At 42.5% G+C, this 26,328-nt stretch overlaps 1 protein-coding gene across 3 annotated transcripts in view; it reads right to left on the bottom strand.

The window, feature by feature from the left end:
- Positions 1–9,746: 9,746 nt before the first annotated feature.
- LOC147025826 (uncharacterized) overlaps positions 9,747–26,328 on the bottom strand; it is a 119,596-nt gene continuing 103,014 nt past the window's right edge. For 2 of the 3 annotated variants that reach the window (XM_085880670.1, XM_085880669.1), the window contains 9 exons: positions 18,827–19,331; positions 18,668–18,738; positions 17,505–17,561; positions 14,951–15,028; positions 13,675–13,824; positions 11,603–11,725; positions 11,238–11,348; positions 10,879–11,041; positions 9,747–10,239 (listed from right to left, as the gene is read on the bottom strand). In XM_085880670.1, the coding sequence (XP_085736796.1) occupies positions 18,705–18,738; positions 18,827–19,331 (539 nt within the window). In that variant the 3' untranslated portion in view covers positions 9,747–10,239; positions 10,879–11,041; positions 11,238–11,348; ... (3 more) ...; positions 17,505–17,561; positions 18,668–18,704. The remainder of the gene's footprint in view (positions 10,240–10,878; positions 11,042–11,237; positions 11,349–11,602; positions 11,726–13,674; positions 13,825–14,950; positions 15,029–17,504; positions 17,562–18,667; positions 18,739–18,826; positions 19,332–26,328) is intronic. The other variant, XM_085880668.1, reaches the window with a different exon arrangement.

Genomic DNA, 26,328 nt, shown 5'->3' with positions numbered 1-26,328 from the left:
GAAAGGAAGAAATAAAGAATGAACTAAAGAAGGAAATTTGAGGCAGAACGAGTTCAAGAAAAAAATTTTCAGTGAAAATATTTGTTTATTTGTTTTGAAGCAAGGAAGGGGAAATAAGATAAAGTTGAGGAACATGAAAGAGAACACTTGGGATAAAACATAATGAAGAACATATCGTGAGGGGTTTTCGCTCCTCTTCATGGAGTTCCCGACTCCTCCGAAGAGACCAGGCAATCCTCGACAGGCTCAGATTCCGACATCGTGTTCTAAACTCCCATTTACATCAGATAGGATGTCACCCAACGAGTTTCTACAAACGGTGTTCGGTTCCCGAAGATTTGGATCACATCTTCACACAATACCCTCAGTGTAGGGGACCAAGATCGTGCTTCTTCCACCATGCCCGAGAGATCGGGATCACCCGGTCGGGTGTTCCAGATTCACTCACCATTGAGCCAGGTCCTCAATTCTGCAAATCGTTGTTGAAATTTATAAAATAAATACGTCTCACAATATAAAATCCCTCGTACTTGTCTGCTCCAGCTGAAGTGTTAAGGTGCGTGGAGTATATGGAGCCTCACGGCTCTGAAAACACAAATTAAAACCAAGAGGAGAAGAAGAAATCTTCATGGAGAGGTGTTTGAAATCTCAGAGCGAGATGGACGCTGTCATTGCACCTTATATGGAGGTCTATAAGGACAGACAGAACAAGACAAAGATCACTACCTCCTTCACAATGTCAGATAACCCTCACGACCATAAGCCAAGGACGTCAATGTCATCTCAATAACCTCCAACGCCCTTGATCATCATCATCAAAAGTCAGTCCAATTTCAAGTGTTTTTCACTTTTACCACTCGTTGAGGCAAAAAAGTCAATAAATTTTAGAGTTGGTTCCCCTAACCCCATGTTATCCAATAAGGGCTTAACTTTGCACATCACGGTTTTGCCATCGTGGGGTTTTTCAAGAACTTATCCCCACGAACGGAGAGGGTCAGGTCAGGTGTGGGAGCATGCACCGGAGCAGCACGTCGGGTCTGCTGTGTATGTGTATGTATGTACGTATGTACGTATGTATGTATGTATGTATGAATGTAAAAAAATCTAATGTCGTCCACCGTCGAGTGGACTCGAGGTCAAATCTTCCACCCGCATGATCACCAATTTGGCGACGGATCATCAAAAGAGACCATACGCCGTCTGCCAGGAAAACTGAATGGATCCTTACTTCGGTTTTCGGTGTACCGATCAGTTGAATGAGAATCTGTCGCTGCTTTATCTGGATCGTTGGCCTGACAGGATGTGCCCAAGCAGCGGTCCAGACAATCCGGTGGTGGCTTTATAAAGACTCCTGCGAGGTAATGGCACCAATTTCCCATGGTTGTGCTTTTTTTTACCGCACTGGGGTTGACAGCCCAATGACAAACCACAAATCAGCTGATACAAGTAAAGGGAATTAATCTTATTTAATAAATGAGGGAGGGGAGATTGGAAGAGAGAAGCATGCATTTATAAACAGGAGTTCAAAATTAAGGTACAGTGTTGTAATACAACAATTTGATGCAATAATAATTCCCTGTGCCCACGATAACTCGATCGGCTGAACCATTACCTTAACCGTTCACACGACAAATAAGTCGGACAGGCTTGGGAATTCACAAGACAATGAGATGATTGTTCCGTGGCCGTCGGCCAGGAAAGAAAAAGGGACGCAGCTTGTTTGGTGCAGCCAGCACCACCAAGGAGAAAACAACACCACAACCAATAATTGCACGACATTCCTAGAAGCGATTCAATCCACGTCTGGTTTAAAAAAAAAATTGAAAAAAATATTCTCTCTCTCTCTCTCTCTGTGGCTCCTCCAGGAGCATTATCAGCTTTGCACAATCAGGCGTTTGTGTTTTTCATGGCCCAGGACACATCCAGGCATTAAGATTTTCTCAACTCAATAAGTGATATTCCACATGCAGGGCTTCATGGAACATTTCCACCCATTTGTGCCATGCCAATCAGCACCTGGAGCCTCCAGACCTTGTGTGCTTTAAAATAAACATTTCAAAGACAGATAACAAGAAAAGATTCAAAGGCTGAACAAGGGATAATCAGGCTGTCGACACGTAATACAATGGAAGGATCCCCTCTTGCAGCCATGTTCGGCATTTCTGACCTAAAACTTTTAAAAACCACAGTTTGCTATGAATGTTCACTTTCCATCAAACATTCTTTTTTTCCAACTTCAGTGCCAACTCACCCCCCTCACCCCTCACTCTCACTCTCAAAGCAACCACCCCACTCTTCTCCCTCCAAGCCTCCCTCTCACCTCTCAAAAATTCCCCCCTCACTCCTCCTTCTCAAAGTTGCCCCCCCCTCTCATCCACCAAGCTGCCTCCCTCCACTGCCCTCTCCCCTCCCTCCCTTCACTCCACCTCCTCAAATCCTCAACTGCCTTCTTCCTTGTCTCTTGTCCCCCCTCTCCCCCAGCACCACAGAGCCTTTTCTCCTCCTCATTCGGCCCCCTCCCCTCGCTCTTCTGCAATACCCCACACTCTTTCAACAACCCTCCTTACACCCCCCCTCGTCCCTTGTCCTACCCTCCCCCTCCACCTCCTGCACCCAAAGCATCCTCCCCTACCTCTTCATTAAAAGTGTGGACCTCAAATATCCGGGGCCTTCGCTCAAACCTTTCAGATCTTTCCATGCAGGTTGCCACTGACAAACCAGACATTATCTGCCTAACAGAAACTTTCCTCTCCCAAGACGTGTCTGACTCCCAAGTATCTCTCCCTGGTTACTCCCTCCTCCCGTATGACAGACCTGAGCCTCGTCCTGGTGGAGGTGTTGCTCTCTTCATCAAAGACTCTATTCCTCACTCTCCATGCACTGCTCTCACTCCCCCACACCCCCAGGAATACCTCTGGCTTCGGCTTCCCCTCCACTCCCACCTCATGTTTATATGTGTACTGTACCGTCCACCGAACAGTGATGACTCCATCTACACCTCACTATCCGAAAACATGGACCATCTTCTATCTTCTCATCCAAACTCTCTCTTCCTCTTATGTGGTGAATTCAATTGTCATCACGCCAGTTGGCTTGGTGTGGGTACCTCTCTCACCTGCCATGGCACCTCTGCAAAAGCTTTCTGCGACTCATTGGGACTGACTCAATCGGTTAACTTCCTGACCCGGATCTCAACCAATGGTACTCCATCTCTTCTGGATCTGATTTTGACAAATTTCCCTGACAATATCTGCTGCTCTTCCTTCGCTCCAATCGGTTCTTCTGACCACGTCCTTGTCAAAGTGGACATCTCTCTGGCTGTTATCAGAGAACCACCTCACCGCTGTCGAGTCTGGCATTTCACTCAAGCCGACTGGCAGGGTCTCCGAGCAGCCATCAAACTTACAGACTGGTCTCCTATCACTACTTTCTCAAACATCAACTCATCCTGGGAATTCTTTCAAAGAAACTTGCTCTCCCTCATGCAGAGATTTATCCCCTCTCGTGTTCAGTTGTCTTACCCTTCCTCCCGCCCTTGGTTTACTGAAGCTTGTGGCAAGGCAGTTGTCCTGAAACAACTTGCCTTTGCCTCATGGAAAGCAAACCCAACTGAGGGCAATCTCAGTTCTTTCCAGAAAGCTCGGAACAAGTGTGTATCTACCCTCAGGAGAGCCAGAAAACAACATCTTTCTCATCTCAAGTCTGAACTCTCAAACCTCTCTCCCTCCTCAAAATCCTGGTGGCGTTTAATCAAATATGTTTCTGGTGTATGTTCCCCCTCCATCCCCTCCCTTACCTCAAATGACCCAACTGCTGATTCCACACGTGATAAAGCTGAATGTCTAAACTTGGTGTTTGCAGCTAAATCTTGTGTCCTAAACCCATCACTATCTCTACCCACTTTACCCAGTCGCACCCAACTGTCCCTGGACTCTATCTTTTTCTCCTGACAAGGTGGAGAGCTTGCTTTCAAACCTCGAGTCAGATTCTGCAACCGGTCCAGACGGCATCAGCCCACGTGTCCTCAAAGCCTGCTCTTCTGCTCTTGCTCACCCTCTCTCTGTTCTATTCACCCTCTCATTTGCCCAAGGTCATCTGCCATCTGCTTGGAAATCTGCTAACATCACTGCCCTGCATAAAAAAGGTGCAAAAACAGATCCCTGTAACTGCAGACCAATCAGCCTTCTCCCAATCATCAGCAAGGTGATGGAATCCATCATCGCTTCAGACATGAAATCCTTCCTCTTCTCCAATGGCTTGATTTCCAATCATCAATTTGGTTTCAGACCAGGTCACTCTACCCTGGATATGCTGCTTCTGCTCTCCCATCAATGGATGGAGGTCCTCAATGCCAGACAGGAAATCCAAGCCGTATCCCTGGACATATCACGTGCTTTTGACACAGTCTGGCACCCTGCACTACTCACCAAACTCTCTTCCCATGGTATTCAAGGCCATCTCCACTCATGGCTCGCAGACTTCCTCTCCTGTCACAGTCAACGTGTGGCCCTAAATGGAGTTCTTTCATCCCCTCTTCCTGTGCAGGCTGGAGTTCCTCAAGGTAGCGTTCTGGGCCCTGTTCTTTTTCTGGTTTTCATCAATGATCTCTCGGATTCTCTGGAAAATCCTATATTTCTCCTTGCCGACGACTCCACCCTCTGCCGTACCATCTGTCATCCCTCAGACCGGCAAGCAGCAGCTTCTTCGCTCACAGCAGATCTGGATAAAATCACAAACTGGTCCAACACGTGGAACATGTCTTTCAATCCAGACAAATCTCACACTCTCACTATGTCTCTTCGAAAGGACCGTTTAGAAAACCCCCCCCATCCACTTTCTCAACAATCCTCTGGAAGAAGTCTTTTCTTTCAAGCTTCTTGGTCTCACTATCTGCCATGACCTTTCCTGGGAAAGTCACATTTCCAACCTCGCCTCAAAAGCCAGTCGCTGACTGGGAATCCTCCGTCGTGCAAAGTCCTTCCTCGGCCCTCTTGAGCTCCTGACCACTTACAAAGCTTTTGTCCGTAGCCTGATGGAGTACTGCTCTCCCTTCTGGGCTGGTGCTCCTGCCTCCCACCTTTCTCGGCTTCACGCTGTCGAAACCAGGGCATTTAAGATCATCGGCATCTCCCGCAATGAAGCTGACTCTTTGGGCCTCTCACTCAATCACCGCAGGTTAGTCGGTGGTCTTTCTGTCTTCTACTGACTCCTCTCCAGCATTGCCCCCCCTGCTCTCTCTGCGATTTGTCCCCACCACATTTCCACAGGGCGCTCAAGGTCCGCCAACAACCCCCTTCTGGTAAAACTACCAAAATCACGAATCACTGCTCATCTTCACTCTTTCATTGCTCTTTTTTCCCGCCATTGGAATAAACTTCCTCACTCTATTCTTTCCCATTCTTCCCTCCAGGCTTTCAAAACAGCTGTTCACCACCACCTCTTATCTTCCCCCATCCAAATCCTCAATCTTTTCTACCCCCGATAATCCACCCAAGCCCACTTCCTTCAATTCCCCTGCTTTCCTTCCTGAAAGTCCCTGTAATGTCCATCTTCTCTTCGCCATGTCCCCCGTCCCATCCCCATCCCTCTCCCTTCCACAGTTCACCTAATGTGTCTGTTCCCCACTCTTTTGTCCCTTCCACTCCCGCCCCTCTTGTCTCATGCCTCCTTGCTGTGAGTTGTGTGTTAGCTCTCATACGAGCCTTGATCAAGGTATACAAAAAAAAAAAAAAAATTATAGGCAACCAGGCCTGTGCAGCATTTTTATACATGACCCGAAGCATGCTGGGAAGCATGTTATTTGCTAACTTAACATGTGGGCCACACCCATGTGGAAGCCATTGTTTGGTGTCCCTCATTTACCCTGGTGTTTCCATATTTTTGTTCACTATCTGCATATATTGTACATGAACTTCAATAATTGCGTACAATGTATATACAGTGCAGTATATACGAGGTCTGACAATAAAGTTCCAAGATTAAAGCAATATAAAATTTTATTTTAAACGTACCAATAATGTTTAGTGGTCGCTGTCAAGGTAATCTCCCTGAGAGTCAACACAGGCTTGCCAATGTCACTGCCATGCTTCAAAGCATCCATGGAAGTCGTCTGAAAGGCCATTTAGCTCAGTGGTCACAGACAGCTTTCTTCCACTGATGCAAAATGAGCTCCTCTCAATGGGATGTCGATTTTGGTAAAGATCCAAATGTGGATCTGGATACGAGAATCATTTAACTTTTTAAGTGATCCTTCACCATTGAGAGATTGGGCCATAAACAATATGCAGCAAGATATTTCAAAAATGTATTCCACCCAATATGTTCTTGTGGATCAACATTGCGGGGCGGAGGTATGCGCTCCACCGAGTGCCCTTCTCGTTTAAATAAGAGTCAATACGGTGAGACTAAATAGATATCTTGTTTCATATATTTGTTGTCATTCTCCAAGTGAATCTGATTGGGTAAATAAAAGTACATTTGATATAATACACCGAGATAAGGTAACCGTCAAACAGCTGAAAGTAAAGGTGTGGCCTTCGCTATAAACCTGAAAGAGAACTGGCTTTGGGCGAGGAATTGAAGAGTGGTCGTGAATGGGAGAATGTCAGATTGGGAAGGTGTTTACCAGTAATAAGGTTCTTCAGGGGTCATTATTAGGACCATTGTTTGGAATTTATATTGATGGGGTTAAATGTGAAGACGACCAAAAAGAGAGGGGCGTCCATGCCCTGAGAGACACCATAGATTATATGGACACTTTTTGGGAGATGGACAAGCACTCCCCACTTGGGTACTCCACAATGGCAAATACCCTCAGGCGTATCCCCCTCTCCAAAGAACATTAATCCCCCTCTTAAGCAGCGAGGTGCAACCTCAGCCACACCAGAGGGAGGGGGGAATTCCAAGTTCCATTGGATTTCCTCCCTCCCCACTCGGCTCTGGAAACTGGAGTCTCGTAAATAACCCGTGCTCCTGTTCCCCCGGCCTGTTGGCAAAGAATGTGAGTTGGCGGTAAAGATCACCCACGAGTATTCATCTACAGCCTTAGTATGCCGGTCCTTCAAGGGGATTGGGTGCCATTGCTGTTTGAGGGAGGATGGGAAGGGGGGGCTTACGCTGGGGCTCGGTTTTCTGAGCAGCGAGGGTAGGAGGGAGGGAAGGGGTAGCCCCCACCACACTGCGGTGGCCAGGGCCTGGGGGTATAAATACCCAAAAGCTGGTATACCACTGTCAATGATGCCACCTCATGCTGTATGACAACCTTAAAATGGGGAACCCAACCACAATTTTTTTTTCTGAAAACCATTGAGAATCATTAATCACGGTCTAATTTGAAGAGGAAAAAAAAATTGGAAATTGTTTTTGCCACTCACAAGGGTCAACAAGAAGCCTGAGTGTCGATTTTCCATTTCACCAGTGACGTCACACCCTGAAGCCGTATTGATCCGAACGGCGGCTTCACATCGAGAAACAGTACATGTCGAGTTTGGATTCAGATACTGATTCTACCTTCATAAGTAACACTGATGGTTCTGAGAATGTTGAAAGTGATCAATGGGATGTTCAAGAAAAGTTGGAGACAAAATTAGTGATGGACATGCTTTCAGGGAGAATTGTGGAGCTGTATAATTTTGAGCCTTGTGCGAGCAATTCAGAGGAAGAAGGCGGAAGTGTTCGTGAAGATGAAAACGTTGGTCACATGATCACTTCAGCTCGGTGGGGTTTGATTTTCCATTGGATTTGCGGTTTGTTAGGGAGGGACGATGGATTAATTGATAAATCCGTTTGTAGATTACTCGAGTAGAAATACCCATCATCGCCCAACAGCACGGGCATCAACAACGCCCAGGCAAACTCGGACACCGTGTACAAAATGGACGAATGCTTTGTCCCACCATCGCAGGCTGACGAGATTGATGTCTTGTACATTATGGAATAGTCCCGTTTCATCCTTTTCCCGGATGCCATTCGTGTCAAGACCTGGTATTGGCTTAATGATTCGGGTGATGGGCTTGGGATCCGAGGGTCCTGAGTTCAAATCGTGCTTGGGTGTTGAATTAATACCGTGTGGGGTTGACTCAGCTTGTCATCCTTCTCAGGTCGGCAAAATGTGTACCAGCTTGCTGGAATGACTGGGATTCTGGGTTTCCTTGGTCAAAACTAAGTTCCAGGCTTTCAGTGACATCTTGGATGCTGCCATCGTGTCTGTTCCTGGTTGTTGTGAGGATGTTGACGTCACGCAGAGATTCACTTTCATTGGCAGTGATATTCATGTTTCCGCATGTTGTGAGCAAGATACCAAAAGACATCTGGTTCGGGCCTGGGGATTCATGGATTCACTGGATCATGGGGTGTGGTGCTGTCCGTCCCTATGCAGGAAGACGAAAGTCCAAATCTTTAAGTCCTTGGTGTTTCCAGTCTTGCTCTATGGATGTGAGACTTGGACTCTGACCAGGGATCTTAACCGGAGACGTAACTCCTTCGGTACCAGGTCTCTTCGTCAGATCCTTGGCTCCCGCTGGTTAGACGTTGTGTCCAACGAGCGGTTTCTGAGAGAGACCAAGATGAAATTTATTTCCTGTGTTGTCCGTGAGCGTCAGCTGTGGCTGTATGGAGATGTGGCTTATTTTTCTGATGCTGATCCAGCACACCAGATTCTCTCAGCGAGGGAGCCTTGTGGGTGGAAGAGGCCAATGTGCCAACTTGCAAGTGCATGAGTTGAGTTCCTTCTTGGTCTTCCGTTTCATTCTGTCTGGCCACTCTCCCACAAAGTCTTGATTTGTGAAGTGCTGCAGAGACTATTGTCCTTCCGGCAGGTACTATCTCGGCCATGGAACTCCATAGTTTTGTCAGAATGGTCATTGGGTTATTGGTCACCTTCCTGGTCAAGGTCCTTCTTGCTCAGTTACATAGTTTGGTCGGACTGCCCAGTCTCGGAAGAGTCAGGATAGTTCCATATTCTTTCCATTTCCTAATGATGGAGCTCACTGTTCTCTTGGGAACTTTCAACGCTCCAAGAAATTGTTTTATACCATTCCCCATTTCTTTTCCTTCTCACAATTCTATCTTGGAGTTCTACGGACAGTTCCTTGGACTTCATGGTGGAGTTTCTGCTTTGATGTGCACTGTCACCTGCAGGTGCACTGTCACCTTTACTTCTTATGGATTTCTTTCTAAATTATGTCCATTCAATTGAATTAGCCAGCCACAGGTGGACTCCAATCAAGAAGTAGAGACATCTCAAGGATGATCAAAGGATGTTGGATGTACCTCAACTCACTTTGGAGTGTCATAACAAAGGGGCTGGATACTTGTTCACTCTGTTACTTACATATTAATTCATTTATTTACTTCTTGAAAATCTACACACCCCACCTTTAAAGTGTGGTTGGGGGTGCTGTGTCTTTTAAAAAATTTATTCCTGTGGATTCCACATATTTGCACCAGGAATCCATCGTCTCTTCAGTCAACTCATCGCCCCCGTCCACTCTCCCCACCCCCACCTTTTAAAGGCAAAAATTCAGGTTCTTTGTTAAGTTTGGATTAAAACTGTGAAAACTGGCAGGGCACCTGCTATGCATGTTTTTCAGTGTTGAACGTGAACTGTTTCCTCCTCCCCCCCCGCACCAACGCCACCGGGGGACTGGCCTGCTCCAATCATCTCCCACCGTGGACAAGGGGTCTTCACACAAGAGCAATTTGAGATTGTGCGGAGGATGCGCGATGTGTCAATGGGTGACGGAAAACAGGTGTCACCAAGCCAGAGCCAGCAAACCTCTCAACCCTCCCCAAATCTGACTTTGGGACCAGAATAGGCATCCGGCCTTGTGGACACGTTGCACTCCACCTGCAGTAATTGAGGGTTTATAAACGAATCTTTTCCCAATGCTTGGATACCCCCTGGAGTTTTAACTTTTTGTAACTGTATTTTTCTTTGGTATAATTGTGGGTATTATTTATTGCACATTCAACTTTGCATATATTGTTTCTTTCAAGACTTTATCACTTTGACTTCCTCACTCGTGGAACATTGCAGAAAGAATTGGGCCTCCAATAACAGCTCGTTAAAGCAGATTTTTTAATATCTGCTTTATTTTTTTTACAGAAAATGTGAACATTTTTTCAATCAAATTAGCTTTAGAATGTTTGTTGGATTAAATTTAATCCACCAATTAGCTTTTTTAACAATTAAAAATTAGCTTTAGCATAGGATGAGACCTCCTCCATGTCCTCTTGAACCTGCAACGAAAAAATCCACACATCAGCTCTCACAAGAGTCGGTCCAATCCATCCAGACTAACTCGCAACCTTCACTTGACTGTAAAATAATTTGAATATTCTTTTTGAAACTTTGATTCTTGCTGCATGCTCACAGGTCACAATGCAATCAATCTGTACTGGCTCTGAAGCTGCTTCCATCCAAACTCATCCGATCCTTCTTTACAACATGGCTGCAAAGTCAGTTCATCCTCTCCCATCTCTTCATTCCTGTCTATTCTGTCATGTCTGACTCGTGTAGTCCTATGCAAACCCCCCCCCCCCGCAGCCCACCCCTTGTTTTGCACATGCCTCGTTGAGCTATGCAAATGAGGGTGGAAGAAAAATCTGTACATGAATGAGATGATCTTTTTGCGTGCCACCGGATTTTTGTTGTTTTGAGTAAATTTGATCAGTTTGTAATTTTAAAGGACCCATATTGCTCTTCAAACAAATCTAAACAGCAATTGTTACCTTCCATGCATATTGTCATTCTCATTTATAAGAGACTTAGACACTCACAGCTCAGAATTTAAGTCTTCATTTGAAAGATAAGTTTCATCAGAATGTTTCACCTTAACAGATTTGACTTGCAAATCACAACTCCAAACCTGGTCTTACTTAGCAAGCTGCTGAGGAATTGAAGAGCAAATAGGAGAGCCCGTGACCACTGCGAGAGCAGCTGGGTTGTGCGTACGGTGAACGGTGAATGGTGAACGTGTGTCCAGTTTCTGGATCTGTTGGTCCCTCAATCTCTATGTCAGTGGCATGCCAGTTTGGCAGGCTACGGGAGGGCGCACGAGATGAAATCTTCAAAGCAACACCAAAGATATCCCCAACTGAATCTGATTGTCCCAGCCCACCTCCATCCAATAAACATTGGGTCTTGAATTCGTGATGCTTGTCCAGCTAGGATGGGCACTGATAAAGTCGGTGGGGTGTTTATTGATGAAACAAGAAGCTCGGAGTGACCCACTGACCTCGCATCTGCCACCAGGCGTCATCGGACCCTATCAAACCCGAGGTTCCACACAACCAGTGCTGTGGCAGCCATCGTGTTCACGTTGTGTGGAGCCAAGGGTGAACCATTTCTGGGAAAGTCAAATTGTGAATATTATGCATCAGGAAGAATAGGCAGAAGTGTTCTGAACAGGGAAAGCAAATTTCATTCAATTTCGCAATCTCATTGTTTCTTTTATCCATTTCTCTACAATTAAAAGTTGCATTGCATCTCCAACAGCACAAGGTTCATTATTTGTGACATTTTCATTCACATTAAATAAACCATTGTAGATAATTCTCAACTAAATGATGGCCAAACTGATCTGTAAACAACACTCTGTACCTTCATATGGCTAAGTCCTATCTTGATTGCTGTTGAAACCAGCTGGTTCTTTTGTGAGGTCAGCAACCAACAGTGAGGGAGAAGAGACTGTTGACAAACAATTTCCAACTCCATACGACTCGTCTGTGAAAGAAACGTGATGACACACAAGGAACAAGGAACTTTTACATAGGTGGGGTAGTTGACACATCATACCTGTGCTGCATCAGTTTAATTAATGAGGAGGAGGCATGTGGATCAGATGTGTGTGTGTGTGTGTGTGTGTGTGTGTGTGTGTGTGTGTGTGTGTGTGTGTGTGTGTGTGTGTGTGTGTGTGTGTGTGTGCCTGCGTGTGTTGGGGGAAGAGACCAACAGCACATTCACCTTTTGATGAAACCTTCTCACAGGTATCCATACATCTCAGCTACCTACCATTCATGCCAATATTAATGTATCCTTCTATCCCGAATGCATCTCAGCACTTACCAAACTCAAATTTTAACTTATCCACCGTTTCTGCTGCCACGACCTTTCCAGGGAAACTATTCCATGCATGAACAACTCTTGGTGAAAAAGCCCTGCCCTACGACCGTCCTAACTCTTCTATTCATCAGGTTGTGACCCCTGGTCTTGTCAATGCCCATTGTGCTGAAAAACTTTGCATTTACTTTGTCTATACCCTTCATTTTCTTCAACATTTTTAAACATATTCCCTCTCAATCATCTTTCCATTTATAAAGTTTTGTCTCCTTCAGCCACTCCTCATATAGCTTAGTTTAGTTATCCCCGGAGTCAATCTCGTCGATGCTAAACCCTGTCTATGGGAGCTATGTCCTTCCACAGATGTGGTTACCAACACTTCATACAATACGCCAGATGAGGCCTCACTAAATTCCTTTTTCATGACCTCTTAATTTGTCATTTATCCCAGTGAATACAACCCAAAACCCTACTAGCTTTACCTGTGGCTGCCTGGCACTGTGTTGTTTGCTTACCCCCAATATCAACTCCCACCCCCAGATCCTCCTGTGTCACACAATCCAAGACTACCTCCTTCGTAACATAGTCCCTATTTTACTTACTCTTACCCTCCTCAATAACTTTACATTTCTTTGTTAAACTTTATCTGCCAATATTTTGCCCAATCTGTTAAAGAATCTGGACTTTCCTGAATCTCTGATTACCACCCTCTTTGCAATCTTTCTTACCTCCAATATAAGTGTCATCAACAAAGTTAGAAAGCCGATTCCATGCTATCAAAATCGTTGATGGCAATTATGAATAATAATCTTACTACCGCTCCCTGAGGTACCCCACTACTGGTATCCTCCAAGCCACCGATCCCTGAGGTACCTCACTACTGGTGTCCCCCCAGCCAGACATCCTCCCTTGACTTCTTATCAGTCAGCCAGTTTCCAATTCAGTGAGTTACCCGACCAACTGCTCCACACGCCCTCACCTTGGCGAGCAACGTCCTATGTGGTACCTATCAAATGCCTTTAGAAAGTGAAGATATACTTTATCCACTGCACTTCCCTTATCCACCCAATCAGAAACTGTTTCATAGAACTCCAATAAATTTGTTAAACATTTGTGAGTGAGCAAACTTTCCCGATATCATTTCCTCCAACAAGGTATGTGTATCACAGCCAAATGAGTTCCTTCCATGAACCGAGTCATTTCCCATTTCTTCAATACCCCTTACTCCCGCCCTGTCAAAACACACAACTCTACGTCTAGGATTCTTCCTGCAGAATGAAGTCTGCATACTTATTAGTTAATTTGCCAAGAAAAAACATCTCCCTGACCTCATTCCTACCCGTCTACACCCCAGTGTCACCCTTGCCTGCACTCACTCCAACCTCACCCCTGCCTGCCTCTCGCTCCAACTTCACTGGCCTACATCGACAGATGAGATAAACAATATAAACAATCAACTCAAACTTGATACGAGCATGGGAAGTTAATGACTGCTGATGTTTTGAGCATTTAAGTTTATTTCCTCAACTTCTCTCCTGCAACATGAATATCAAACAGGTGAACCGAAAGCAGTTTTAGCAGCACTTTTTCATCAGAGTACTTACAGCTCTTACCTTGAGTGTTCCTTGCTGAGCCATGTGCTCAAGGTCTGCTCCTCCCCACAGTGCACTGCTTGGTCTGTATAAAGTTTGCCCAGAGGATTTGACCATACTCCGTCGGTTTTCCTCCAACACTTTTTCAGCCAAAGCAGTCGGAGAACCCACCTGGAATAGGTGGGATCGTAAAGCAGAGTTGAACGTAAAAAATAAGAAAAAGAGCAATGGGAGATGACAGACCTTCGCCAAGACTTTTTGGTGTGGCGTTTGTGTATTGGTGTGTTACGTAATTAAGAAGAAACATAATTAGAACTGTTACCTTATAACTGTTAACAGTGATGACCGGGTCCCAAGACGTCCCGCTATGATTGGACACCTGACCCTGACCCATGACGTTTTTTGTGATTATTCAATTGAAAATAGAATGTGATTGAAAGAAATCAACTGGAAGACCAAATACAGTCCTGCATTGGAATCATCAGAAGGAACCCAAACAAGCAAAAATCAAAGATGAAATTGGGAGGAAGCTGGCGAGGATTCTCATTTTACCTGCTACTCCTCTCCCCTCCAACCCACTGAGACTCAGCCAAGTGAGCCTTATTTAAAAAAAAAAAAAAACAACCAATAAATCAAAAATGTCAACAGGAATCCAGATAAAAAAGAATTAAATAAATCTGGTTGCCAGACCACGCATCCGATCAAGTTGAAATCCAAAACCTGTATTCCCAATCACTACTAGATCATAAATGTGAAGTTTCATGTCAATTGATTAAGCGGTTCCAGAGAAAACATTATTTAATATTTTTCTTCAATTCAATATGGATGCCAAACCATGTGACCTATCAATTATTCCTCAACAAAATTGTACAGCCATGGCTTGGGGAACATTTGTGTGATGGTTCCCCTCGATCTGTCCAGCCGTTCTGGAGAAGATTTTTTTACAGGTTTTAGGGTCAATCCCATATGGCTGTCATACCATGCGACCTATGACAACCTGTGTGTGAACCTTTTGTTGCTCATCAATCGGCAGTGACACTTTTAAAGTTTCACCTGGATCTGTTCAGCCACTTCAGAGAAGATTTTTGAAGCTTTAAAAAAACAAAAAAATGGCTGCAAAATCACGTGACCGATGACGTTATCAATTATTTTTTTTCTGCAGACCATTTTATCCTGAGATGACCCTCAAAATTTTTCATAATGATCAGATGTAACGTTGTACATATGCAATCATGACGTCATAGCAAAGGCACCTATGACGTCATTAAAATCACACTTATTCCCCATGAGTACTCACCATGTGACAAGTTTCAATTTTTTCCTTGGTGTGGTTTCAGAGATGGAGGTCCAAAGTTTTTCCATTTTTCCAACATGGCTGCCACACCACGAGATTTATGACGTCATAATTACATTAAAACATTCTACTTGAGCACTCACACTTTTGCTAAAAAATTCGTGTGAATCGGATAAGCGGTTGCAGAGAAAACAGAGAAAATTAGTATTGATGGACGGACGAACAACCCGAAAACATGATGCCACCGGCGACTTCGTCAGCGTGTACTAGATCCTAAATAAAAGCAAGACAACTCCCATGACCATGCAACATTCATAGACTACCCCAATATCGTTACCTATCCTTTACAATCTGTGCTTCATCCAAATTAAGGAAACACAATGCAGAGATTAATTGCGCTGAGATTTGAATCAAAATACAGTAACATTGTTATGAAGATATTTTCCCCAGCTTGACGTCACAGAAACCAAGACCTTCAAAGATCATTGGAATATCCCACGCCGAATCTGAGTCGATAGGCCTGTCACTTTCACATCACAGAAAGGTTGGTGAGCAGTGTTCCTGAATGTGTGTTGCAGACTTCAGGAACTTTTCCAACCTCACCAAAGAATTATATAATTCACTCAAGTACAGCATCTCCAGAAGGATGAGGTCATTAAACTGTCTGACAAAGGTGATGTAGGAGTACTTTGGTACAATGATCTTCACAAACAGGAAGCCATCTGGAAACTTTCCGACACTGGTTTCAGGATGGCTTCCTGTTGGCACCAAGGTCAAAGCACCTTAAATCAGTGATCCAAAATTCTGTCAAGGAAAACATCCAACATCTGATATCAAAACCAAATCCCACCGACGACTTGCATTCTCAAATTTACGACTCCAAGACCATCATACATTTTTACCTTTCACCAAAGATCCCCAAAGCCACGAACCCAGTCCATCTTATCGATTCCAACTTGCAGTTTCCCGAACAAACTGATCTCCGGTTATTGTGATAATAAGATGGCTTCTCTCATTCAATCTTCACGCTCTTTCATCAAGGACACCGAGCACACACTCACAACAATAGTCATTCTCTCATGCCTCCATTATCAAATGTTCCTCACCATGCTCACAATTACTCAGGTTTTGCCATTTTTGCCGAGACATTGAGAACTTCACATCCAGGTCAAATGAGATGTGTAAGATTTTTGCTGAGTTTGCCTTTTCCAGCTACATTGTGGCTGGAGCACTGGAGCAGGCCCCACAATACCGACACACGGATGTTTAAAACTCCATTATTTTTTCCATTCACCATGTTCAAAACTCCATTATTACAACCCCCAATTTAATAACATTCCAATGTGAGGCTTGCATGGTACATTATTGGTCTCACCAACTCCACTGAGAGTTTCCCATACTTGACCAGAAGGTCCATCAGTGTACCTGTGAACAAAACAGCGGCAGCTGTCTTTGAGCATGCTCCAGAAGTGTTATCGTAATATCCTTAATTGAGCACCAAAATGTGAAATGAAGACATCCCAGGGCCAAAGATTCAAGGGAAGGATGGCGAAGAGATGTCCGCACTCATCTTGCTGGAGTTTGAACATGCGTCCATCGATAAACTGTCACTCTGTTTAACATGACTTGTGATACGTGCTTACAAAGTCTTTCAGATGAACGTTAAATGGTGTCCTGTCTGTTCCCGTTGGTGTGAAACATACCATGGTATGTGCTTGGTCTTGGATTAATGGTTAGGGTGGTGGGCTTGGGATCTCAGGGTCCCGAGTTAAAATCCTGCTCAGCCGTTGAATTAATACCAGGTCGGGTTGACTCAGCCTATCATCCGTCTGAGGTCAGCAAAATGAGTACCAGCTTGCTGGAATGATTGAGCCATTTGAGTATCCTGCGTCGGATTGGTGACCCATCCAGGATTGCGCCAAATAGCCTCGGAGACTGCTGTGGCAGCACCAACGCTCTATGCAGAGTGTGGTCCGAATGCAATGGATACCATGGTGTCTTTCACGAAGAGGATTATGAGTCATCGCCGGCACCCTGAAAAAAACTACAAATTTCTGCTCCAAAAAATACACAAATCAACACCTTTCCGGTGAAACTACCGAAATGCAGATTGGTTACCTCACTCAGATTACCTGGTGAATTGCAAGCCTACATTGACCTCGCCATCAATCAGGGACTGTCAACCTTCAGTGTGCTTATTTTTTGTGAATATGGAAAGAAATACCATTTGTTCCTTAATGTGTGTCCTCTATATCATGATTCAAAGTTTGTGTTATATTCATGAAAATGTCTTTTCTAGAAACAAAAATTGACAAAGGTTTAATGTTTTTACTCGCATAAAGAGTGATTTACCAGAAGAGCAAATACTCTGATGATAACATGAGATTAGAGATAACCCGATGAGACGACATCATGTTTCGAGCAGGACTGTATCTTCAAAATGAATGATTCCAGGTAAGTGTGCTCGACTAATGTCTTAAACCCCACGTGACGTTTCTTTTATCCCGTATCTCAAGTTCAGTTACCGTGATGATGTTTCATGCACCGATTGATTTACCTTAATATCGGCGTGGACGATGTTCCTGCTGAGCACGTAAATCAAAGTGGAAACGGCCTGTGGGGGGTAAAATGAAATGATGGTGAGTGAGACAAGTCGAGGATTTGCTCCATGTGGATTCATGTTCTACATGATGTTTCAATAGTATGGATGGAATCAGGTTGGAGCATTAACCCTAAGCTGGAGCAAAAGAGGGAGCTGGGGCATGAGTGAATGTTGATATTACAGAGTGAGAGTGTGTATGTGTATATGTTTGTTTGGGTGTGCATCTGTGGCATCTGTGGCATGTGTGTGTCAGAGCTCGAAACAACATATATTGTACGTGGGGTGGGAATGACACATCTTGACACCGGACAAAGGGAGGTCAAACATGGGACAGAAGTTAAGTCATGGGTATACAGGGGCTCTGTAAAAGGAGGAATAACAGTGAAATAAAAAGTAAAAAAGAGGTGGAGAGAGAGGAGACTAATAATAAATAAAAAACGGAAGAGGGGAAAAAAAAAGGTGAGGTCAGACAGAACAAATGAAACAAAAAAGAGAGAGAAAAAGATTGAAAATTTGTGAAAGACAGAAAATGAAAAGAGCTCATTTATTCCTGTTGGATGACAACTTGATGATTCCGAAGATGAGTCTTTCTTCTTTTGTCAATGGGACTGAAAGAATGTCTGGGAAGAAACAACTGGCTTGAAGAGATCCATCTCGTCGGTTCATACATCGAACAAGTGATCGCTCAGGTTCCCAGGTATAAATGTTCTTACAGTGTGCACGTGACTGTGTGTGTAGATATGGACGCTAAACCGGGCATCCCGTCCGTCGGTGTTAAGTGGTGGACGTTAAAGATCTCACGGTGTCCTTTGTGAAGAGAGGGCTAGCTATTGCCTGCACCCTGAATAACTTCTAAATTGCTCCTCTAACTTACAGGGGGCACTGCATTGGTAGCAAAGCTGCACCACGAACAAATGATTATACCCACAGCCATGTGCTGCATTGGAAAGAAGAGAAAGAAGAGGAAAAATAAGAAGATGACTCCATAGATGATATCAGTGGCCCCTGGACATGAGAGAGAATGCTTGTGTGGGTTTTTCAAGATGTGATGCATGATCGACTGTCAGGGCTATCTATACCTCTTCAAAACAGGAATATTTCATGGTCAAGTTCTCTACCTGTTGCAGTGAGCTTGAAAGGAACTGTCCTGTGATCTCAGAAAATCCATCCAACATAATCCTGAACAATCCTTGAAAGAAAGAACAATCCTGAATTACTCAACACGCATTTATCCGATTGGACACCGCCCCCTTTTCCCCAAACAAAGGTTACTTTACCTCAATTTTTTCCTTTTCCGCCTCTTCCAACATGAGTTCTTCTTCCTGCTCTTCCTCAATCTTTTTTTCTTTTCCAACTCTTCCCACCTGAGTCCTTCTTCCCATTCTTCATTATATTTTTTCCTCTTCTCGTACGAGACCTCTTCCCACTCTTCCTCAATTCTTTTCCTTTTCCGACTCTTCCTTAATTCTTTTTCCTTTTCCAACTCTTCCTCATTTTTTTCATTTTCCCACTTTTGTTCAACAAATTCTTCTTCTTCACAAACAAGCCCTTCTTCCCACTCAAGTTCCATTTTTTCATTTTTCCACTTTTGTTCAACAAATTCTTCTTCTTCACAAACAAGCCCTTCTTCCCACTCAAGTTCCATTTTTTCATTTTCCAACTCTTGTTCAACAAATTCTTCTTTGCAAGCCCGTTTACACCTCCACACTTCCTCCACCAGGACATCTTCAATTTCAATTTCTTCCTTCTCATGCTCCACATCACCATCGAGAGAAGCATTTCCTTGAAAGAAAAGGTGAAATTTGCATAAACACAGATGATGTGAGAATTCAGCACAAGCAAAACCATGGCGGTAATCTTAACACATTGATGTCATTTCAAGATGGTTTCAATCAACTTTAGCCTGTTCTGTCCAGTCGTATATCATTATCAGGAAAACCTCGATTGTGCCTTATGTTTAATGTCTGGTAAATGTACCTTGAAATTCAATAGTGTTCAGCAAAGGTACACTTTCAGATTTATTCCCAAACTAGCAAGTACCACCCGTCACTTCGCTAACGGGAATACGGAGTGCAAAGAGAGAGGGGGGGGGGTGGAGGAGAGAGGGAGGGGTGGGGGAGAGAGGGACGGGTGGGGGAGAGAGAAGTGGGGAAGGGAGACAGAGACAGAGACAGAGACAGAGACAGAGACAGAGACAGAGACAGAGACAGAGACAGAGACAGAGAGAGAGAGAGAGAGAGAGAGAGAGAGAGAGAGAGAGAGAGAGAGAGAGAGAGAGAGAGAGAGAGAGAGAGAGAGAGAGAGATGTGTGGGAGGGTGCTGCACTGTATTAGGAGTGGCGGAGTGAGGATGGGTAGGAGAGAGATAGAGATAGAGAGAGAGAGATGTGTGGGAGGGTGCTGCACTGTATTAGGATTGGCGGAGTGAGGATGGGTAGGAGAGATAGATAGATAGATAGATAGATAGATAGATAGATAGATAGATAGATAGATAGATAGATAGAGAGAGAGAGAGAGAGAGAGAGAGAGAGAGAGAGAGAGAGAGAGAGAGAGAGAGAGAGAGAGAGAGAGAGAGAGAGAGAGAGAGAGAGAGAGAAGAGATAGAGAGAGAGAGAGGGAGAGAGAGAGAGAGAGAGAGAGAGAGAGAGAGAGAGAGAGAGAGAGAGAGAGAGAGAGAGAGAGAGAGAGAGAGAGAGAGAGAGAGAGAGAGAGAGAGAGAGAGAGAGAGAGAGAGAGAGAGAGAGAGAGAGAGAGAGAGAGAGAGAGAGAGAGAGAGAGAGAGAGAGAGAGAGAGAGAGAGAGGAGTGGGCAGAGAGAAAATGTTATGCTTTATACAATCCAAAAACCCTGAGTCGCTTTCACCCTTGTTTTGAGGGAATTTCAAGAAACAAATTTTTCACCAGAGTTGGTGTCAAAGCCACCCAATGCTTGCCTGTTTATACATTTATCGTTTTTAAAAGACTCGTCTAATAATTAATATTTTTATAAAGCATTGCAGTGAAGATATTATAATCAGTAACAAGAGCGCAAGTGAGCACAATATCCGCCCGAACAAGAAGGTATATACAGAATTGTGCTGCGACATGGAAAACAGCATCCTGGTTGTCATGGTAACCACTTTAGATGATGAACGTATGTCGCGACACACCGTTTCCACAGTCTGTACCTATGTACCAAATATGAAACGTGAAAGTTGAAAACTTTAGGAGTTAGAGTGCGGACAGGAACGGATGGAAAACAGCATCATGGTTGTCATGGTAACCACTTTAGATGACGAACGTATGTCACAACACACCGTCTCCAGTCTGTACCGATGTACCAAATATGAAACGTGAAAGTTGAAAACTTTGGGAGTTAGAGTGCGGACAGGAACGGATGGATGGACGGACGGACGACCGGTATCACATTATACGCCCATATATATGTATATATATATATATATATATATATATATATATATATATATATATATATATATATATATATATATATATATATATATATATATATGTATATATATACATATATGTATATATATATATATATATATGTATATGTATATGTATATATATATGTATATATACATATATGTATATATATATACATATATGTGTATATATATATATATATATATATATATATATATATATATATATATATATATATATACATATACATATATGGATATATATATACATATATGGATATATATATATACATATACATATATATATATATATATATATATATATATATATATATATATATATATATATATATATATATATATATATATATATATATATATATATATATATATATATATATATATATATATATATATATATATATATATATACATATATACATATATCCTGGTGTGTTGGCGCAGTGGTTAGGGCAGCGGCTTGGGATCCAAAAGGTCCTGAGTTCAAGCCCCGTTGGGCCACTGAATTAATACACCAGGTGGTTGACTCAGCCTGTCATCCTTCCGAGGTCGGCGAAATGAGTACCAGTATACTGGGCCGGTGTATACCCCGGTTAAAATAGGTGTACCATATCCCTGTGTCGTAAGAGGCGACCAGGGTTGCGTCAGGAAGGGCATCCGGCGTAAAACCTGTGCCAAATCACTATGCGGATCACACGGATGATCCGCTGTGGCGACCCCTAACGGGAGCAGCCGAAAGAAGAAGAAGATATGTATATATATATATATATATATATATATATATATATATATATATATATATATATATATATATATATATATATATATATATATATATATATATATATATATATCGGGCGTATAAAAAAATGTGGTGGATAAAAACATTAAAAGGAAAAAATAACTTGCACCAAAAACTTTAACATTTTCACGCTGACGATCACGCTAGGGGTATCGCGATAGCTCTCTGTTCTTCGAACATGCGAACTAAAAATGACATTGCATGATTATATGCCTGGTTATGGCTTAATCGTTAGGGTGGTGGGCTTGGGATATGAGGATCCTGAGTTCAAATCCTCCCCACCTGTTGAATTAATACCAGGTGGGGTTGACTCTGCCTATCATCCTTCTGAGGTCAGCATAATGAGTGTCAGTTTGCTGGTATCCTGTGTCAGAGTGATGACCCATCCAGGATTGTGCCCAGTGGCCAAGGAGACTGCTTCGGCAGCACCAACGCTCTGAGCAGAGTATGACCCCAATGGAAGGATGGATTTTAAATTTTTCAAGGAGATTGGATGTTATCTTATATTTTGCTTTGAAACTCACAAAGAAAACCATATAGCCTTTCTAAAGCACGCAGTCATTTAAAATAATGAATTGCTTTCGAAAGTCACGAGGACAAAGGAAAATGTGATCGCTCGTATGCTGCTGAAGTTAAAATTTAAAACCTGCACAAAATCCCTCTTCCCACTCTTCCTCATTTTTTTCATTTTCCCACTCTTCCCACACCAGTCCCTCTTCGCACTCTTACTCAATTTTCTTCTTTTTCCCACTTTTGTTCAACAAATTCTTCTTCACAATCATCATAACGTTTTAACTTTTCACCACCCATCATCATTCAGAAGATATGGGATGAAACTTAGCCACCACGGTGCCCAGAACAAAGCATGTAGGCAAGCACACACACCTGCAGAGTCTCTTTACAGATCCAAATCTACCCGTATGTACCTCTACCTTACAGCAACTGCCGACTGTACTTCTTGATTGGGAGACGAACTGTACTGCCGTCGACTGTCAAGCACTCCAATTAATTGGTTGATCAGGAAGGGTTGGCTTGGCAAGCAATAGCAAGCTGATTGGTAATGGCACATGCAAACAAAAAAACTAAACATCACCGATTTCTTCACATTTTCAGATTTCGTTCCAGATTTCGAGTTATTTAGTCCATGTGATCCGATCCTCCAAACTCATCTTATATTTCTATCATATTCTTCAATTTGTCTGTGAGAGTAGATCGTGGAAAATCGCATCATGGAATGCATGAAATCGCTCCAAGCTCCTAATTTGAAAACTACAGGACTTGCAAAAGTGATGTATACAGAGATTCGTAGCTATGTAGATGAGGCATTTGATGATATGAGTAAGGAAAGTGAAAAAGACACATTTCCAGCACTTTATCGTTAGTAAACCATTGCGGCCTGTTTATACTCAAGGCATTGTTCAGCAGGTCGAAGGAAATGGCGAATTTAGACCCCAGTGAGTTAACTGATGAAGCGCCTTAAGACCCCATGGAGAGTGAAGTGTCAGAGGATGCACCTGATAAATGATATAATTAAATAAGATCGTTAATTATCTTCAAAAGGGGTGTTTAAATGAACCCAAACACCAAAATTGTATTCATGCACTCCATTGGAGTTGCTTCCATACACATGCAAAGTTTTAGGTTGCGAGATGTCATGGTTGGGTCATTCCGTGCCAACTCACCGAAGGGTCCCAAGGTCACCAACTCAGATTTTGCTGGAAAAATTCTTAAATGTAGATCTATATGGCTCTACCCACCAAGCAAAAGTTTAGCTTTCAATTCCTCATAGTTTAAAAAATATCTCTCTCTCGAGACCTTAGAAATTTGGCCCTAAAAATGCCAAATGTGAAAAACGCATTTTTGTCCAACTTCAGTGGCTTATAATTTTATAATGGACTTCACGAGAAAGCTAATATTGCAAATATTTACTAATTTGCATCCAAATTTTTCAATTATGGCATCAGATAGCTTCTAGGATGCATATTTCTCACGCTATAGGAAGCTAAAAATGGCTTTTTGGCCAAAACGAGCTAAAATAAGGTGAAACTATAGGAGCCCTCCTGAAAATATGGAACAACTTAGAATTTTTTCCTCATAACACAGTGATTATAGGGTCATTATCTAACCATAGATACATTTTTGCTGGGATAATACAGTTAGGTGATGAATTATAAAAGTTTTAACATAAGCCCTTGCCTCCGAGGGCTCGAAAATGGACCAATTTTGTCCCCTGGTTTGACCATGTGGCTCGGGGTTTAGGATCTTCATTTTTTTTTTCTAAAGATTTCCTCATATAAGATGTGTCAACTGACCGAATAATTTTATCTAACGCCCATGGCTTCATGGTAAAATTAATTTTTATTTACATGCACGTTTTTTTTTATAATTATTCACTTTTTTTCATATTGAGAAGTTTATAAATCTTAAATGGAACTATCCAGGAAAGAGTTACTGCAGAATTTTATAAACTGGTAAACAAAATTTCAGATTGTGGCATCAGAATGTCTCAAGAAAGCACATACTCCTAGTTTTAGGAAGCCAAATATGGCAATTTGGCCCACTTGGTACAAAACAAGGTGAACTTGCAGGGGTGCGCATGAGGCTAAATTATGCTTCTTATTAGATATTAGTGATAAGGATGCACATTGTAGAAACAATTTAAGACTTTATTTGTCAATTTATTCAATGTGGAAACAAAATCAAGATCAAAAATAAATTTTGAAATTCAGCAAATTTCTCCAAATCCTTAAAAAAGATCCCAGTACTTAGCAATAAATTTACTCATAAGGGAGGATCTTACGAAACAAGATTTTATTTGACTACTGTGCACATTTTTCATGTGAAACTGGAAAGGATCACAACAGGAGGTCTGTCGATACTCATACCGGGAAAGGTATGCAGTCTCATGATGTCGGCAAATACTGTCTTCTCAACTGAAAGTAATTCCTGATCTTCATGAAATTAATTCTTGTGACTTCTTCTCCAAAGCAGCAACTTGTTTTAGCCAAACCTTCCTTGTATAATAGGTCTTGTGACACTCCTGGTCTAATTTGGTTCCAACAGTGCATCCACTTGTCAAACTTGTGCCACTGGGCCCAGGTTTTTCTGCATCCATTTCCTTTGTTTCCTCCTCTCCTTTGTTCTCCAAACAGACAAACAGACAGACAGACAGGTTGACTGTGCTGCCCCTAGTGTTGTGACAGACCATTACATCCATCCATGGTGGTGCATGTCATAACTAATGACTTCAAATAGAGAACTGTAGGACATGTTTTTTTAAATGAAAACCCAAGCATATTTTTGGATTATCATTGCAAGAATTTATTTTTGAATAAAAAATGTACTTATAATTATTAATTTATGAGAAGAATAATCTAAGTTGTTACATAACCTCAGTTAATGCCCCCTGCATATTCACCATTTTTGGTCAAAGTGGCATTTTCAACTTCCTACAGATAGAAACATATGCATTTATCAGGCATTCTGATAACAGATCCTTAAATTTCAAATGCCAGTTTATAAATATCTGCAGTATCACTTTTCTGGAGTGCTCAGTTTCAGATTTATAAGCTCATGAATATGAAAAAAGTGAATAATTATAAAAAACGTGCATGTAAATAAAAATTTATCTTAATATGAAGCCATGGGCGTAAGATAAAATTATTCGGTCAGTAGACACATCTTATATGAGGCAATCTTTGGAAAAAAAAAAATTAAGATCCTAAATCCCTCGCCACATGGTCAAACCAGGGGACAAAATTGGTCCATTTTAGAGCCCTCGGAGGCAAGGGCTTATGGTCAAAATTTTATAATTCATCACCTAACTGTATTATCCCAACAAAAATGTATCTATGAATAGATAATGACCCTATAATCACTGTGTTATGAGGAAAAAAATTCTAAGTTGTTCCATATTTTCAGGAGGGCTCCTATAGTTTCACCTTATTTTAGCTCGTTTTGGCCAAAAAGCCATTTTTAGCTTCCTATAGAGTGAGAAATATGCATCCCAGAGGCTATCTGATGCCATAATTGAAAAATTTGGATGCCAATTAGTAAATATTTCCAATATTAACTTTGCAGAGGAGTCCATTATAAAATTATAAGCCCCTGAAGGTGAAAAAAAATGCGTTTTTCACATTTGGCATTTTTAGGGCCAAATTTCAAAGGTCTCTCGAGATAGATAATTTTAAAACTATGAGGAATTGAAAGCTAATCTTTTGCATGGTGGGTAGAGCCATGTAGATCTACATTTAATAATTTTCCAGCAAAATCTGAGGAGGTGACCTGGGGAGGTTTTTGAAATTTAGGTAAGTTGGCACGGAATGACCCAATTTTGTTGTTATGGAAGACATACACACACACACACACACACCAACTGACTGACTGACTGGTGACTGACTGACTGGTGACTGACTGACTGACTGGCACACATTGACATTTATGGGCTAGAAGGGGAATTGAAGAACGACTAAAATTGCTTTAAAATAAGTTTTGTGGATAAACCACGGATCTTTGACAGATAACGAACGA

This window comes from Eptatretus burgeri, chromosome 5 (genome assembly GCF_056783735.1).
Source record: "Eptatretus burgeri isolate ZD-2024b chromosome 5, Ebu_testis_v1, whole genome shotgun sequence".
In the NCBI taxonomy this organism is placed as follows: Eukaryota; Metazoa; Chordata; class Myxini; order Myxiniformes; family Myxinidae; genus Eptatretus; species Eptatretus burgeri.
Note: the sequence above shows the minus strand (reverse complement) of the source record. Positions and strands in the feature narration are given on the sequence as shown.